General features: G+C 49.7%; 1 protein-coding gene across 1 annotated transcript in view; it reads right to left on the bottom strand.

Moving 5' to 3' along the window:
* The window catches only part of THSD4 (thrombospondin type 1 domain containing 4), a 721,258-nt gene that overhangs the window by 686,194 nt on the left and 17,365 nt on the right, over positions 1–17,699 (bottom strand). Inside the window, exon 2 of the mRNA XM_045285660.1 lies at positions 12,673–12,784. Coding sequence (XP_045141595.1) covers positions 12,673–12,701 — 29 coding nt within the window. The 5' untranslated portion in view covers positions 12,702–12,784. The remainder of the gene's footprint in view (positions 1–12,672; positions 12,785–17,699) is intronic.

The following is a 17,699-nucleotide window of genomic DNA, read 5'->3' as shown; positions in this document are numbered from 1 at the left end:
CTGCTCTGCGGCCCCATTCAGTCAGAGTAGAGCCTGCTCCATGGGGTTTCTAAGACTGGAAACCTTCACGGGCGCAGACTTTCCCCTGGGGAGTGGCTGGTGGGTTTGAACCACTCACCGGTCAGTTAGCAGCCCAACACTTAGCCCAAGGTGCACCAAGATCCCTTGGGGTTAAAAGACAGTCCCTCCCCCGACCCCCGACCCCGCCTCCCCTACTCGTATCCTTTCCGGTCCCGCTTGTCTTCTAACCAAGCGCATGTACATGACGCCTCAGGAGTCCACACACCTTGGTCACGTGTCCTTGGGCTTTGTCGCCTTTCCTCTCTGCACCTGCATTTCCTCGTCTATGAAATTGGGGCCCTAACACCTCCCTAGCCAACCACACGTGATCTGTCTACCGATACGAACCGTCTGCAGTGCGTTCTGGCACTGTCTATTGGTATCAAAGGAAGGATGGTTGGCTGTGGTTTGGTTACCCCCGGGGGAAAAAAAGCAGCTCTGCAAACGCTGGGCCTTTCCGTCCCTCGGCGTCCCACAACAAGGAAGCAATCAGGAGCAGTTTCATATCCCCCCTGATCCTGATCTAGACTGAGCGGCCACAGCTCTCAAAGGACACAAACAGGAAGGGAAGGAGGCATTAGGGGCAGGGACTCGAGGTCTCAGGGGAAATGGTCCCAGGCTGCCTGGCCACTTCTTTCCAGAGATTTCTATAGTGGATTCCCTCCCTGTCTCCCGGCCTCTGCTCAAGGCTCCCTGACCCTGTAGGAAACAATTCCTAGGCCCCAGGCTGCTGTCCCCGGATTCTGAGGCAGCGCGTGTGTCAGAACAGCCCTGTGCCCTGCAGGGCTTTCACTGGCTAATTTCCCGGAAGTAGATTTCCAGGCCTCTCTTCTGATGAACCTTGAACTCGAGCTCATTAACCCATGCACCACTCACAGACTCCACTTCTTCTCCTAGCAACCCTAGTTTAAAAACACACACACAAACACACACACATATATATATGAAATGACAATCTCATATATGGAACCCTGATGGCAGAGTACTTACACATTGCGATGCTAACCGCAAGAGCAGTAGTTCGAAACCACCAGCCGCTCAGCGGGAGAAAGATGAGGCTTTCTACTCCCATAGAGAGTTACGGTGTCCGAAACTCACAGATGCAGGTCCACCGGTGTTCTATAGGGTTGTATGAGTCAGAATTGACTTAGAGGCAGTGAGGACAAAGTTTGGATCTCATGTATTATTTTTATTTGTTTAAATGGTCTCCCTCCCCCCAGGAGAATGTCAGTTCCAGGAGAGTGGGGTGTTGTTGATTGTTGTGTCTCTACTTTATCTCCCAGCATCTAGTAGGGGGCCTGTGGAATGGTGGCCAGAACTTAACTCGCCGAATTAATGAATGCGGCTGCCTCATCCTTAATAAGCGATGGAGCTTCAAGGTAAGGGGAGCACGTGTAAAATAACACAGTCAAAAGTGTCCAAAGTCGCTTGGAGCCTTTGAAAGTTCTTTTAGAAAGCATCTCTACAGTCAGTTGTGCTTTTGAACTTTCTATGTGGCCATCCAGATGCTGCCCCCCAGCCCCCCATAAAAGATTCATTCCTACAGGATTCACACCAGGTCCGACAGCAGTGTGTTGGCGCCTCTCGTTGCAAAATGCGGCGCACGTTCCATTTGGATGTTCAAACACTTCTTTTCCTCATCTAGTGGAACCGCGTGAAGTGAAAATGCCTAGGGATGCCCAATAAAATCCCTTCTGGAATAAAACAATACTTATTAAATGTACTCAGCTCTGGGTGGAATAGAAGGAATCCCCCAGAGGGTAATTATTCTCTGGGCTGCAACGCCACCAGCCAGAGCAGTATGGAACCCCAGGGCCCAGAGGAAACCCGGCCAAGGGCTGGAGGGGTCTTCCCCTGCTCACATGCCTCGGTTGGAAGAGGCCCCACCCTGCTCACACATACCTAGGTAAGTGGCAGGTTGTAGTCGTGCCCAAACCTCCAGCCTAGAAGCCCTTGCTTCTTCCTCCTGACCCAATTTGAAATGATCGTTCGGGGAGCGTGTGTGTCTGTGTGCGCACGGGAGACCCGAGACTCGAGTGTTATTTCACTTTGATAGTTTGCTTTGGCAAACTGCTCCCAGCTTGCAACACTTTGACAGATTGAAGGCTACCAGGGCCTTTGGCAAACAAATCCCAGCCCCCTCCAGGCGGTGGGGACGCCACATTCCTACCAAGACTTCCGATTCACTTTGCAACTGACCCAACCCAACGTCACACCCCAAACGAGAGCGAGGTAGGTACCCTGTTTCCCCGAAAATAAAACAGTGTCTTATATTAATTTTTGCTCCCAAAGATGTGCTAGGTCTCATTTTCAAGGGATGTCTTATTTTTCCATGAAGAAGAATACAGCACACATTTATTGTTTTATTAAAAGAGACCTCACACTTCCTGTCTGCTCCGGCTGGGCTGTGCCCACCACTACAGTCCAGAGTCACGGTAGCTTCGGGGGGCCTTATTTTCAGGGAGGTCTTATTTTCAGGGGATGTGTTACTTGTGGGGAAACAGGGTAGGCTATACCATTTCCGCAGGACTGCTGGAGAGCTGAAGCACTCCATCGCTTTATTTCTGCGTGGAGAAAATCATGCTCATCAACAGTCAGGGCAAGCTCGACATCTTGGACCACTGGGGCCCCCAGCCTCTTTATTTGCCTTGGCCAACCCTCGCCCCTGCCATCCCAGCCGCTGTCCCAATCCCCAATCCCAGTGAAGGCGGGATCATGTCTCAGCCACCGTGTACTTCAGACCACCTTCACTCGCTCAGCACTACTTGAGCAGATGCGGTAACCATACAAGGAACACAGCAACAAGTCATGGTATTTCTTTTCTTCTTCTGTTAACACAGCCCAAGAGATGTTTGGGGGAGCAACCTGATCAACTAATAAAACCATATGGAACTTAGCAAAGGAGAACCCGTACCATAGCGTTGAGGTGAAATTCCCACCGCCTGCACCCCGGGGACCCCACGTTAACTCAGCATACGTGTTCCTGTGTTCAGCTCTGTCCTTAAGCAGCAAGGGTGACAGAGGGGTTAAAAAAACACATCAGCCAGCAAAGGCTAAACGCTGACTGCTGATCTAAACCCTCAGAGATACCACTTCCCTGACCCTCCACCACTAGGCTAGCCCGTGGGGGGCCTTTATTCTACCTCTCTTTCGGGTGGTAAACGGGGACACGGAGAAGCACATTCATTCCTGGACGGGCACTTGCACCTGCTAAGCAGCCAAGTCTGGTGGCAAATCCCTGTGCTTGTGCCCTCAGGCTGGGCTCTAAAGACACCACACGATTTTACAAACCAACCGAAAACACCCCAAACAACCCCACCATCATCACATCGAGTGTGGCGTGCAGGACTGTGCCTTAGGGCGTGTGGAGCACCACCTTCAAGGAGCTGACTGGGGAGAAGCGACAGGTGGGTTTGCACCCAGTCAGCCGTGCCCAGAGCCTGATCCGCAGCACTACCAGGACTCCCTTTTGCAAACCAAGCATCTGCCACCTGATCGCCTGCGTTTCCTTTCAAGGGTCTCCAATGCCAGCATATGAGGCCCGGGCTAAACACATCTGTTTTATTTTCCTTCGTGGCTTGCGAGAATAATCAGAGAGTGAATGGGTTCAGGAAAGCCTCATTTACCCAGTTCCACTGGAGGACAATCTAAATTTCAAAATCATCCACACTCACCCTTTAAATTTCGAACTGAAAACAAATACAAATATAAAAGATCTCCCCTGCCTTCTTACCCAGCTTGTGCTGAGAGCAAGTCACCTCCCGCCCGGGGTTCTGAGTCACCTGGGTGAGCACCCGTGTGTGCAGCAGAAGGTGGCAGTCCTTGTAACACAAGGACCGCTTTGCCCCCGGGTGCAGGAGTCCCAGAAGCGTGGAGCTTTGTGAATCCAGCTATCTGTGAGCCCCTTCCCTACCACGGGCTCTGCAAGCCCACCTTGATCAGGAAGTCTGGCCCCCTGAACCTGGATCTCTCCAGGTCTGGGAAGAAAACCAAGTTGCAGCCCAACTGACAGCCATCAGACTCTGGGAACAGGCCTGCCTGGCTTTTGTGGAGTAACATATTTCCACTTGAGGACGTGGGCTTAAGGACACCTAACTGCACATGAGTTCTTATTGCTCATTGCCAGGTTCTCCCCTCTTGGAACCATGCGCCTTAGAAAGGAAGGTCTCTGGAAAAGCAAGGTGTCCAGTCAGGGCACAGCTAACAACAAAGCACCCTTTGGTGTGTTCCCTTGAGAATACACTTTCTAAGACATCCTTGTAGCGACCAGAAAATTCCATAGTCTTTGTCAAGGCTAATGAGTAGTTCATGAATAACCACAGAATGGAAGGACAGAATGAAGTGAAGGAGAAAGGGGGGGGAGGAGGTAAAGGAGATAGAAGGAGGGGAGCGAAGGGGGGGAGGAGGTAAAGGAGATAGAAGGAGGGGAGCGAAGGGGGGGAAAGGCCAGGAGCTAATGATAATGCTGTGGGTTAGGCGTGGGGTTGCTAACGCCAAGGTCAGTGGTTCAAGCCTACCAGCTGCTCTGAGAAGGTGAGGCTGTCTGATCCTGCAAAGATTTACAGCCTTGGGAACCCCACAGAGTGTTACCATGAGTCGGAATCCACTCAATCGCTCAAAAACTCACTGCCGTCAAGTCAGTTCTGACTCGTGGTCCCCCTTTAGGGCAGCGGAAAACTGCCTCTGTGAGTTTCCGAGACCGTCACACTTTATAGGAGTAGAAAGCTTCGTCTTTCTCCTACAAAGTGGCTGGTGGCTTTGAACTGTTGACCCTGCAGTTAGCACCCAGGACATCATCAGGATAGACTCAATGGCAGTGGGTCCATGCAGATCCCAGCCTCGGAAGCCCTATGGGGCAGTTCCGTTCTAGGATCACTATGAGCCGGGAACCCCGGATGGCACCCCACAATAATCAATCATGTGACGTGCTGCTGGAACAGTGCTATCTCTCTTCAATCGCGTGTCCTCGGAGTATATCCCAGAATTTCCTGCAGGAAGACATCGAAGACAAAGGAAAATCATCCCCAAAGGAAAGAGGATTACCTGTTGGAGCTACTGGGTCTAGTCCCAGGGGCCAATGTTAACCCGAGGCACACACTTGGGTATTTACAGAACTGGCAGTTGGCTTACCCAGTGATCACACCTCGACTCCAGTGGACCCTAGTTTGGTACAGAGTGTTCTAACGAAGTCCACAGAATGCCAAGGACAGGACCGGGTGTGGGATGGTGCCAGGCACAAAGAAAAATCAATTCTGTCTGAATGCTTGCCAGCACTCTCTAGGCAGTGCTTTGCCAGGGCAGTCCTCCAAAACACTGCCTCACTTCCTTCTAGCCACTGTGCGCTTGGCTGCTCACAGAAAGGCAGGCAGTTCAAACCCGACCAGCAGTTCTATGGGAGAAGGATGCGACTGCCTGCTTCCCCGAAAACATGTCAGCTTCGGGAAGGAACCCTGTGGGGCCACTCTACGCTGTTCTCTTCACAGCCAATTGTTGTATTTCAAGCCACTGGCTCTTGCCTTTCTCATTCCACAAAACATTCCAAGTACACCCAAACCCAAGAAGTAAGCAGAAAAGGGCAGCTGTCATTTATGTCTACACACACAAGTACGTTGAATTCTTTGCAAAAAGACGCAGTAAAGGCAAATGGCCAAGATCAAAATGTTTTAAAAAGCTAGCCAATTAGGTGTGGACGAGAACTGTGAATGACGAGGGCCACAACCCTAATAACTATCCAGAGTGATCCTGTGCTGATGGCTTTCGCAAATGTCTTCAACTTCTCAACCCACTTTCGAAGGCACCAAAACGGAAACCTCGGACGATGCTTCGGGGTGTGGTTGATGCGAGAAAGACCATCAGGGTTTCAAGCTCAAAGGAAAGCCCTGACCCCACATCAAGAAGCTTCACATGTGTTTCGCATTAAAATCAAACCGTTAAAGGCGGGGGTGTATCACCCGTATGATTTCTTGCCTTAACCAACGTCCACACTTAACCAACTCGCCATCCTGATCGGGGCAGATAAAGGATCCGATCCTGTTTCCTTGGCCTACAAGACAATGATCAATCGATTCAGTTGACATGCAACAAAGTCATTACTCATCGCCTGGGCAGACTAGCCCAATAGACGCAAGAGCTGCCCTGGCTCATTCATATGATGCCGTTTTAACCCTTCCAGTCCAGGTCCCATCGTTAGGTCAGGTCTCTTCCTCCTCTTCTTTTTCTCACCTCCCTCGGCCTCCTTTCCTGATCCCTGGCACAGAGATGGGCATCCCCGGGTCACCGGTGTGACACTGAACGTACTCAACTGCTCCCCAAAAGGTTGGTGGGTCAAGTCCACCCAGAGGCACCAGGGAGAAGGGCCTGGTGATCTCCTCCTGAAGCGTCAGCCGTTGTAGACACTAAAGAGCACAGTTCTATCCTGACACCCAGGGGAGTCGCCAAGAGTTGGGATCGACTCGATGGCAACCGGTTTGGTGTTTGTCTGGCAGAGGGACGCTGCCTGGCCTGAAGCGCCTCCTCAGTTACCAGGCATAGTTCTGCACCAGTACACGCCTGGCGGTCCACCCAACTTTCATGCCTCAGATGCAAGCCGGGCATCCTCTCTCCTGCACGTGCAGACGCGTTTTCCTGACCCACTTCTCCCATCCTTCCTGCCTTCAGGATCTTGCTCAGTTGTACCAAAGTAAAACCACTTTTCTCGCTCTCGTTTTTCTATCCCATTACACTGGCATTTTGTAGCTAAGTAGCTGACAGGGATTTAAGCCCGATTCCTCTGCTGAGGTGTGTGATGGGGGCAAAGAAAAGGCGTAAGTTCCAGGAGACTGAAAGCAGACGCTTGACCTAAGGCCATCAACCTGTAAAATATCTTTAAAATGATCCGGAAGCCTTCTTCATGAGATCGATGAAAATCGCTCTCAAACGCTGTAATCTCCCTAATTGGGCCTGCGTTTCTTCAAACGCGGTTAGTCCCAATCACCGGATCCATTTTCTTTCCCTCTGTAACTACTTGTCTGGCATTTTTCAATAGTTTTGTTTTCCTCCACATTTTCATTGCGAACATAAAACACGTCAGCTCCACTCGAGTCCCACACGAGGTGAAGGCGAGCCCTGGTCACGCAGGCTGGACCTGAAGAGATGTAGGCGGTTGGCCGCGGTAGGGGGCCATCATCATTTACTATACTGTCGATGGGGAGAACACGGTGCTTCCTTCCACTCAAGGAACACACAAACAACTAGCTAGGTAACTTCTGCATATAGAGATATTACAGATACACAATTTGGCTCAAGTCTTTAAGACACATGAGGGGGGACTTCAAAGAAGTCCGTGGAAGAAGGGGACAGAAGGATGATGGAGTTTTTCCAAGAATCCTATGAAGCCCCCTCATATAAACACTTCTGTATCATTTGCTGCTATTTCCTCTCTAACTTGGAACAGATGCCAAACATTTCTTAATCTAGCCTTGGGCCACCCTTTTGCCCTAGATCTTCACGGCATCCCAGGGCTTACCCCAGGTTCAAGGGTAAGTCCCTAACCAACTCCGCTGAGAGTGAGTCTTAGAGCCTCTTCTGCTAACGAGCTTATCTGTGATGCTTTTAATTACTGCGGACTTAAGCAGAGCAGAGATATGCTTACTACCCCAGGGGCTTCCGTGTTTCTCTCCATGACACGCAGAAGCCGGCTTTCTGCTTTTTTCAGTGGCCTGAGGAGGGATTTGGAAACGAAAGCTCTGGGTCTCAGAATTGTGAGTGCCCTTGAACGCCCTTTCCGCCAGGCAATATCCTTAGCAGCTCACTTGGACTTGTAACCGGCCCTCTCCGTGGGGTCCAGGTGAGACGGAATAGACTTGATAAAAGCGACTTTGACTGGTTCTCTATAAATAAAGAAATCCTTCAGCATTTCCCATCGATCTTGATGCCTTTGGTTTCTTTGATAAATAGGTATTTTCAAACTTACATTTTTGTGTGTTTCTCACCTACCAATTTTGGCGAAGACCCACTATTCTTAAAAGTAACCATAACCCCTTCCCTCAGAACATGTTCACAAGCATTTAAATAAGGGACACCCTGAGTTTTGTTTTTCAGGTTGTTATAGCTGCATGGCACTGAAAGAAAAATCAATTTAAAAACTGGCAGTCCTTGGCCGGTGCAGGTAGAGCAGTGGTGCTCAACCTTCCTCACGCCGCGACCCTTTCATGCAGTTCCTCATGTGGTGGTGACCCCCCAACCACAAAAGTACTTTCTTTGCTCCTTCATCACTGTCATTTTGCTACTGTTATGAATCAGGCCACCCCTGTGAAAGGGCCGTTCGACCCCCAAAGGGGTCACGACCCACAGGTTGAGAACCACTGAGTTAGTCAACAGTAATGTACTTAAAAAACAAAAACCATTCACTGCCATTGAGTCAATTCTGACTCGTGGTCGCCCTAGAGGGCAGTGTAGAACAGCCCTCTGGGATTCCATTGTTTTTAATTTATTATTTATTGGGAGTTAATACATATATCATAACATAGCATAGTTCAAAAAAATACCATAGTTCAATCCCATCAAGCAGTATTTTTTCACTCTTTACTTTTTTTAAATCATTTTATTGAGGGCTCATAAAACTCTTATCACAATCCATCCATCCATCCATTGTGTCAAGCACATTTGTACATTTGTTGCCATCATCATTCTCAAAACATTTGCTTTCGACTTGAGCCCTTGATACCAGCTCCTCGTTTCCCCCCTCCCTCCCCCAACTCTCTCATGAACCCTTAATAATTTATAAATTATTATTTTGTCATGTCTTACACTGTCCAGCATCTCCGAGGGAGGGGGTTATATGTAGAGCCTTGTAATCAGTCCCCCTTTCTATCCCACCTTCCCCTTCCCCTCCTGGTATCACCACTCTCACCACTGGTCCTGAAGGGATCATCTGTCCTGGATTCCCTGTGTGTCCAGTTCCTATCTGTACCAGTGCACATCCTCTGGTCTAGCCAGATTTGTAAGGTAAAACTGGGATCATGATAGTGGGGAGGGAGCATTTAGGAACTAGAGTAAAGTTGTATGTTTCATCGTTGCTACACTGCACCCTGACTGGCTCGTCTCCTCCCAGCGACCCTTCAGTAAGAGGCTGTCCAGTTGTCTACAGATTGGCTTTGGGTCCCTCCACTCCGCACTCCCCCTCATTCACAATGATATGATTTTTTGAGTCTTTATGGCAGTAGAGAGCCTCATCTTGCTCCTTCACAGCAGCTAGTAGTTTCAAACTGCTGACCTCCTGGTTAGCAGCCCAATAAACTCTGCAGAGCACACTTCCACTCTGACACACACGGAGTTGTCATGATCTGGAATTAAGTCTATGACAACTGTTAATAATAATAATAATAATAATAATAATAATAATACAGCTGATTACTGGAGAACTAGTTGATGAAGAGGGATCCCTGGGGGCATAGTGCTTACACACCGGCTGCTACCTACCAGGCCAGCAGACGCTGGTCTGTTGTAAAGACTTACAGTCTTGGAAACCCACAAGGGTGATTCTACCCTGTCCTATAGGGTCGCTAAGAGTTGGAGAGTTAACTCAGTGGCAATGGATTTGGTTTTATTGAATTGTTTTGAGTTTATGAAGAAGAAAACTGAATGGAAAGATCTCCCTGAGAACCTATCCTCATGGCTCACACGCTCCATCCCGGAACCCTCTGGGACCAAGACCCTGCTGAGCAATAAAGGCGGAGACCTATCTAGACTTCTAAAGAACCACCACTAGGGTAGCCCCGCCACCCAGTTTTCCAGTGATTCCCGCCCCGTGCTTTTCAAATCCACAGGCAATGTCTCTGAAACATGCTCAGCTTGCAGCTGAACCCATCAGCCTCCCTCTAGGGAAGAAGACGGCCGTACCACACAACATGCTCAAATCAGTAAATGTTTACAGAGACATGAATTCCAATTATAGGACATCAAGAAGAGACTTTGCAAAAGGACCGTCTCCTGAGAAATGCCCTTCCTGTGCAGCCTGGGTGGCCCCGTATTTGAAGATCCTCAGATTCCGCATGGAACCTTTCTGGAAGCAGCCAGACTCACACCTGCGAATCACAGGCTGAGCGCACCTTTGCTCACCCCCTGTCCTTTCTGATCTAGTTTAAAACCCGACTCTGATCTTCACCTCTCTGCTCTCCAGACACAGCGCCTCCTGGCTCCAATTTGCGATGCTCCCAAGTAGCCCAGGGCTCCAGGCATATTTCTCCCTACCCTCTAATGCAGTGGTTACCAGTTGACCTGCCCACCACAAGGTCAGCAGTTCAAAACCGCCAGTTGCTCTGTAGGAGGACAGGGGTTTCTACTCCAGTAAAGAATCTCAAAAAGACTCACGGGCAGTTCTACCCTGTCCTAGAGGGTGGCTATGAGTTGGCAGGGACTCCATGGCAGTGAGTTTGATTTATAGTTCTACCATGACATTTTAGAGATTCCGCAAATGGGGTGCAAATTTCCTATCTAAAAAAAATCTCTTCAACTCTTTTTTAAACTAGGGTTTCAAAAAAATGTACACATGCTAATGTCTAGTAACGCTGGAAGAAGCCACCACACGTTAAAGTGGGCTTCCCTACAGACAATCATGGGCCAGATTTTGCGCGGGCCTCTGCCTGGAGCTCCCCCTGCCTTCTTTGACTTATCAGGCACGCTCGTGAATATATCACTGAGGCTAAGGGCTTGGATCACGCGTGCCTGCACATGTCTGCTCACGTAAAATTATACAAGCAACTACACACTAAAGCTCACGCGCATGCCTTACACTCAATTAAACAAATGCCAGGCCTGGGCCCAAAAGCATGTGCTTGGCAAATGGTCCAGCCATGCTTACAAGCAGCCACGTGACGCAGCACCATGATAACGTATTACAGAGCAGCCGACCTTTCACTGGAGAGTCTAGGCACTTGGGGGTCCCCGTAGTCATGAAAACAACAGCAACAAAAACCTACAGGCTATTCTTAGCTGATTCTACCTTCTTAACGATTCAACCTTGCAACCAAGATGAAGCAATAAAAACCTCCTCAAAATTCTCTTTTCTCCTCTCTCCGGCTTCTGCATCGCGTCCCCTAAAGACTACTCTAAGATTGCATGAGCTGCATTCAAGAACGGCTACCATGGGCAACTGGGCGCCCAGATGGATCGGGGTTTACTGAATAACCGTGCTGACACCACGCAAACAAACAAATCGAGATACAGAGGCTGACGCGTAAGCTCTCAAGCATAAATCCCGATTGTGGTGTTGGTCAGACCCGGTTCATGGTTCTCATAATGTGCGGCTATGACGGTGATGGCCGTGCCACAGCCTGGTGGGTAGAACGCGTGGTGATTGTATGTGGAACTGCTAACTGCAAGGCCGGCAGCTCGAAACCACCAGCCACCCTGAGGGAGAAAGATGAGACCTTTTGTGTTTCTAATGAGTGATCGTCTTGGGAACTCACAGGGGCCGTTCGCCTCGGTCCTGTAGGGTCTATGAGTCAGCATCCACTCAAAGACAGTGTGCTGCATTTTTGGGAGATGCCCACATAACAATGGCTGGAGAGGCAAATGCTTTGGCATATATATTGTACCACGGAAATAAATAAATTTACGTGATAAAATACTGCCATTCTGTTTCTATGTATTAAAATTTTACATAGGATTTTGATTGGGAAGAAATATTTTTCGAAGAGCCTGTCAACTTAACACTAAAAGCTCAAAAATCACCTCCGTAACACAAAGTACAAGTGCTTAGAGTCCTGATCCCAACTCTGCAGGTAAAGGCATGTGGTGCCCAAGACTGCATGGAGGAGCATAGCAGTTCTGATCCACACACTAGGGACAGCAGTGCGGTGGTGGCTCCACACCGGAGAAGTGGGTTCAATTCCCAACCAATGTACTTCAAGCAGAGCTACCACACGTCTGTGGAGGAGTTTGTGTTGTTAGGTTGCTAAATAGGAGCTTCCAGGACACAACAGAGTGGGAAAGCCTGGCGATCCACTTCTTAAACTTAGTCATGACATCCCTACCGGCCATGATGATCCATCCCACAGCCAGTGATGGGGAGCGGCCGTGGCCTGACCACAAGCATTGCCCGTGGGGCCACTGTGAGGGACTCAAAGACCAACTTGACCACAACTCACAGCACCACTCACTTCCCTCCAACTGCTGATCAAACTGAAAATAGAGGTGAAAGATCACTGGCTTTTCCAGCAAAAGAAACCAGAGAGTTTGCAAAAGGGACAAGACCAGTTCGATTAAGTCGGAATCTGTAGAGCTAGATCAGAGGACAATCTCTCTTTCAATCCGTTGGATAATCTTTGTGCGGCCATGGTAAATATCCACAGATCTAATCGCACCTTTACTTAAGAAACTTGCCTGAGGCCTAGAGAAAGTCTCCCAGCAAGCCACGGGGCGAAGACTGGCACCCAGGCATGTGGGACTCAGAGCAAGCACCTCCCACCTCAGCGTCCAACTTTTCTAGAGGGCTCCACGGACAGCAATCCGTTACCTACGTGGACGCATGATGCCAAAGAGAGGTAAACACTGAAAGGCAGCTGGTGTAAGAAAAAACAAATTTTCAATTTCCCATTCTCGTCTTTTCTGGTTTCCAGGTTCTCCGCTCACCTGAGAGACGCCATGGAAGGAGAGCTCATGACGCTGGCAGTTCCGGGAACAACGAGGGCTCGCTCCTCAGAGATGAGCTGGGATCTCTGCAGACCTGCACGGTGCTCAGCTCCTACCGAGAGAACCACAGGGTTATCTTCAGCATCATTGACTCGGGAAGGTTCTAGACACTGAAGACACATGGGTAGCTCCCTGGGGAGCCTAAGTGGGCCAACGAAACCAGAAACGGGCAAAGGGAAGGCATTTATTTGTGGTCACTCGGCTCACCCAGTTAGAGTGTATGAACAGAGGTAATACTTTATGTAACACCTGGCAGTGGCTCAGGGTCTGATCTACAGAAGTTGTGTAATCAACTTTCAATCTGAGGGTGACCTCCGATTCTGAGCTAATGGTGGGGTTGGCATTACACAAATGGACATTAGAAAGGCAGCTCCATCGATTGTAGGCCACTTGACCACAAGAGAGGTTTCACCTCTCTGGGTCTTGTTTCCCCAGTCACGCCAAGCCAGACCACCTCATCAGGCCCATTCAGATGAACAGTGACCCTCTATAGGGTCTCCAAGGTAAGCAGACACCTTCATCATTCTTCTGTGGGGCGGCTAGTGGGTTTGAACGCCCTGTCACGCGGTCATCAATCCAGCACTTCCTTGACCGTGCTACCAGGGCTCTCATACCAAAGCCAGACTCATTGCCACTGAGTCGATGCTGGCTCACAGTGACCCTAGAGTACTGCTCCCAGGAGTCTCCAAGCCTGTAACTCTTCATGAGAGTAGAAAGTCCTGTCTTTCTTCCGAGGGGCGGCTGGTGGTTTCAAACTGCTGAGCTTTCGAATTGCAGCCTAACATGCAACCACTACACCACCTTATACAGTGAGGGTTGAAACACTGCTTCACAATGCAAAGGAATCCAGCAGCGCTACGGCAAGGATAGAGCGGAAACGTCACGCTAAGAAACCAGACACAAGAGACCATATGCTGTTTGATCTATTTCCAGTGAATGTCCAGAAGAGACACATCTACAGAGACAAACACATCAGTGGTTGTATGAGCCTTGGCGGCAGAGTTGGGTTGCTAAACGCAAGGTCAGCAGTTTGAAACCACCAGCCGCTCCTTCAGAGAAAGGAAGCGATCTACTTCCATACAGACATAATCACCTTGGAATCCAGCAGGGCATTTCGACTCTGTCCTATGAGGTCACTAGTCAGAACTCCTCGATGGCAGTTGTGAGGGACTAGGAGTCAGCAAGGGGCAATGACGGAATCTAGGGCAGTGGTTCTCAACCATCCTCATGCTGCAACCCTTTCATACAGTTCCTCATGTGGTGGGGACCCCCACCCATGAAATTATTTTCATTGCTACTTCATCACTGTCATTTTGCTACTATTATGAATCGGATGACCCCTATGAAAGGGTCGTTTGACCCCCAAGGGGGTCATGACCCACAGGTTGAGAACCGCTGATCCAGGGGTTCTTCCTGGGGTAACCAAATGTTTTCACATTGGACCGTGGGGATGCCTGCACAATCTTGCAAAGGTACCAAAAACCCTTTACATGATTACAATGTGTAGGATGTGGCTGAAGAGTCCACGAGGTTGCTTTAAAAATGCTGCCTTAACAAACGCGACGGCAAGGAGACGTGAGCAGTCAATGGATGCTGTGTGACTTGCTGAACCCCGTGCCAGTGGCTCAGCCGATGGCCGCTCTGATGGCCCTGACGTAAGAGGAGGTCAGGCAACGCCTGAAGTGGGCTCTTGCTCTTTGATGCTACTGGGTCCATTTCAACTCGTCCAACCCCGTGTGACATGATAGAAAAGCAGCACAGAATTCCCCGGGCTGTACTCTTTCCTGGAGCGGATGGCCAGGCCTTTCTCCCGCAGAGCTATTGGACGAGTTCCACCAGTCAGCCTTCCGGTTAACAGACAAGCACTCACCCATCGCCTTCCCAGGGCCCCTCTGCAATGTGTTCTCGCAGAGCAAAGATGTCTCTACTCGAGAGCCCTCAATAAACAGAATTGCCCGACACTATCAAGGAAGCCCGGTTTCAAGGGCTGGCTATAAACAGCCACTGAAAGGGCTCATTTGGGAGGGTTGGTTGGATGGCAATGGAATTCAGGTAGAAAACAGACCTGACCTAACCCCGACTCCCCCCAGCCCCCTGCCCACCCCGGCAATCTCACCGCAGGGAAAGACAAACAAAGCAAGCCAGGTTTCAAGGTGTGCCCTGGAGTCCACACCAATAAAGGCAGAGTTTGCCCAAATCACTGGTTTCTACATTCTTCCCCAGGACTGCATGTTCTTCTCACTAGGAAGTGAGAGTGATAAACGACCAGGAATTATGGAAAGGCCTATTTCAGGAGAATCAGAAGAATACATTTGCGGGAGAGGGGGAAAAAAAGGAAAAATTTGCCACCAACCCTTTCTGAGGGTTAGTAAGAAAGTAAATCCTCTTAACTGTAATCACTCCTAATTAGCCATCAGCGACTAATGAAATTACCCATGGTATTGAAGACCCTGCAAGGCTTGGCTCTCAGCCAGAAGTTAGACAGAGCCACTAGGAAGACAGCCAACAAGTGCAAATTGGAACAGTTATAACTCTTCCCAAACCCAGGCGTGGTCTTCTTGCTCTTGGCTGGGGCGCAGGTATGCACGGAGCCGGTGAATTTAACTTGGGAGTCGGATGGAGCCTTTGCCAGACTCCTGATAATGATCCCTGTCTATTTACTCAGAATGTACCCTGCTCGGGTCCTGGAGCTGCTATGGGAGCCAAGAGACTCAGAGGACGCAAAGCCTCTTCTTTGCAATTAAAAAGCAACAACCAACCAACCAACCCACTATCATCAAGTCATGTCCGACTGACAGTGACTGTCGAACAGAGTCTCTGTTCTCAGAGCCCCTTCTGGTTTTCCGAGGCTAAAAATCTCTACAGAAGCAGGCTGGCATGTCATTCTCCCAGGGAGCAGCTGGTACGTTTGAACCACCAACCAAGTCAGTTGGAATTCAAGTGCTTCATCCCTGTGTCACCATCTAGGAAGTTCAGGTGGAAGAACATAGTTTTCCAGAATAATAAAGGGAAATAGTGTTACCTACAAGGCCTTATCTACCAGGAGCCCTGGTGGCGTACTGGTGGCGGTGAATTGGACTGCCACCTGCAAAGTCGGCAGTTTGAACCCACCAGGCCTCCTAGGGTGAAAGATGAAGCTTTCTACTCCTGTAAAGAGTTAACAGTGTGGGAAACCCATAGGGGCAGTTCTACTCCGTCCTACAGGGTCACTCTGAGTATCGGCTCAATGACAGGGAATTTGATTTTGGGTTATTAGATCTTAAGTTATAAGATCAAAAGAACAGAGATCTTGACCAGGACCAGGAAGGTGGGGCTAAGACCATTTTATCTGACCAGTCTACCAAATGACGCACCAGTGTCCTTGGTAAAAAATGAGAGTGCCCGGCCATCTGCAAGGCCGGTTTCTTCATGAATGCACTGGGTGATTTGGAGCCATTAGCCCTTTGTCTTTCCATGTCCTCTACTTTAGAAGGGCACACTGCTGTGCGTAACTACTTCAATGTTAATAATGTGAGCAGACGGCATTCATTGAGACTGCACGTGACCTAGGGAGCCGCGGTGGCATACTTACTGACCTGTTAACCACAAGTCAGCAGTTCAAATCCCCCAGTTGCTCCACGGGAGAAAGAGGCGGCTTTCTGCTTCCAAAAGACCTACAGCCTTGGAAACCCCAGGGGGAAGTTCTGCTTTGTGTGTAGCATCACTGGGAGTCCGAGTGTACTGGATCCCTGTAGGTACTGGTTACCTTCTTCAGAACCTGAGTGCTGGACACACACAGGGGGCTGGCCCCAGCCCTCAAGAACAGAAGCTCACAGACAACAGGTAGCCCCAGCTTATGACGGGGTTCCATCCCAGTGACTGTCGGTTCTAACGGAAAACGAATACTTGCTTTTTCTTTTTTTTAATTTTCGTTATTGCTTTTGTTATCACTATCTTTATAAATCCAGCTTTCACCCGTCTTGGACAGTTGGAAATGTGACGCCTAAACGTGCCTCTATGATGGTGTCAGAAGTTAGGAGCTCCCATGCTGTGTGTAGGCCCAGCCCTCAGCCTTCGGGTTGGCAACAGACCGTGTGGACATCTGCACCACACCAAGCCTGGACCCACTGCCATCGGGTCCGCATCACAGTTACCTGCCTTCCACGGGGTCTCTGAGGCTTTCTGCGTTTTCAGCACCAAGTGTGGGTCAGAATCACGACCACACAGAGACTGCAAAATAATAGTGAGAACCATGAAAGAACAGCCTAAAGAACCTCGGAAAGTACCGTATATCCTCGAGTATACGCCGGCCCGAATATCAGCCGAGGCACCGAATTTTACCACAAACACTGCATTAAAAGTGTGCAGGAAAACCTCGGCTTATACACGTGTATATACAGTATACTTTTCAGGGGTTGGAGAAGGCTCCTTTGAGGATGTGATGTTTTGGCCGGGGACTTGGGAGTGAGTAGGAGTCAGGTGAAGGGGGAGCTGCAAGGGGACAGGGAGAGGGACTGTGGGTATCAAGGCCCACGGTGGACCCGGTGAGGCCTGTGTGCAGAACCGGAGGGAAATCACGTGGTGAGAACACAACCAAGAGAAGAAGGCATGGGATGAGCTGACCCTGCATTTGAGGGACAAGCCCCAGAATGCATCGCTGAACGGTTGAGGAGATCAGCAAAGGCAGCAGAGGTGGCGGCGGTGACTCTCTCCAGAGGTCTCGGGAGTGGAGGTAACAAAACATACTCCTGTGGCTATCTTTGCTTTGGTCACCAACAGGAAGGGCAGCATTAAGGGAAAGGAGGCACGTGGAAGAGTGGAAACCCTGGGAAACGCCAGCGTGGGAGAAGATGTTGACAGAGAAGATATGATGTTAGGGAGACCATTTGAGAACAGACTCGCAGTGCCTGCTGAGCACCACCAACCTCCTCCTCTGTGGACTGCGCCCGCCTTCAGCTACTCGCTCAGAATTGAAGGACACCACCGTG

Source organism: Echinops telfairi, unplaced genomic scaffold (genome assembly GCF_000313985.2).
Source record: "Echinops telfairi isolate 266 unplaced genomic scaffold, ASM31398v2 ScPeMD7_7475;HRSCAF=8513, whole genome shotgun sequence".
Taxonomy (NCBI): Eukaryota; Metazoa; Chordata; class Mammalia; order Afrosoricida; family Tenrecidae; genus Echinops; species Echinops telfairi.
The sequence above is the reverse complement of the archived record's forward strand: the minus strand, read 5'-3'. Positions and strand labels throughout refer to the sequence as shown.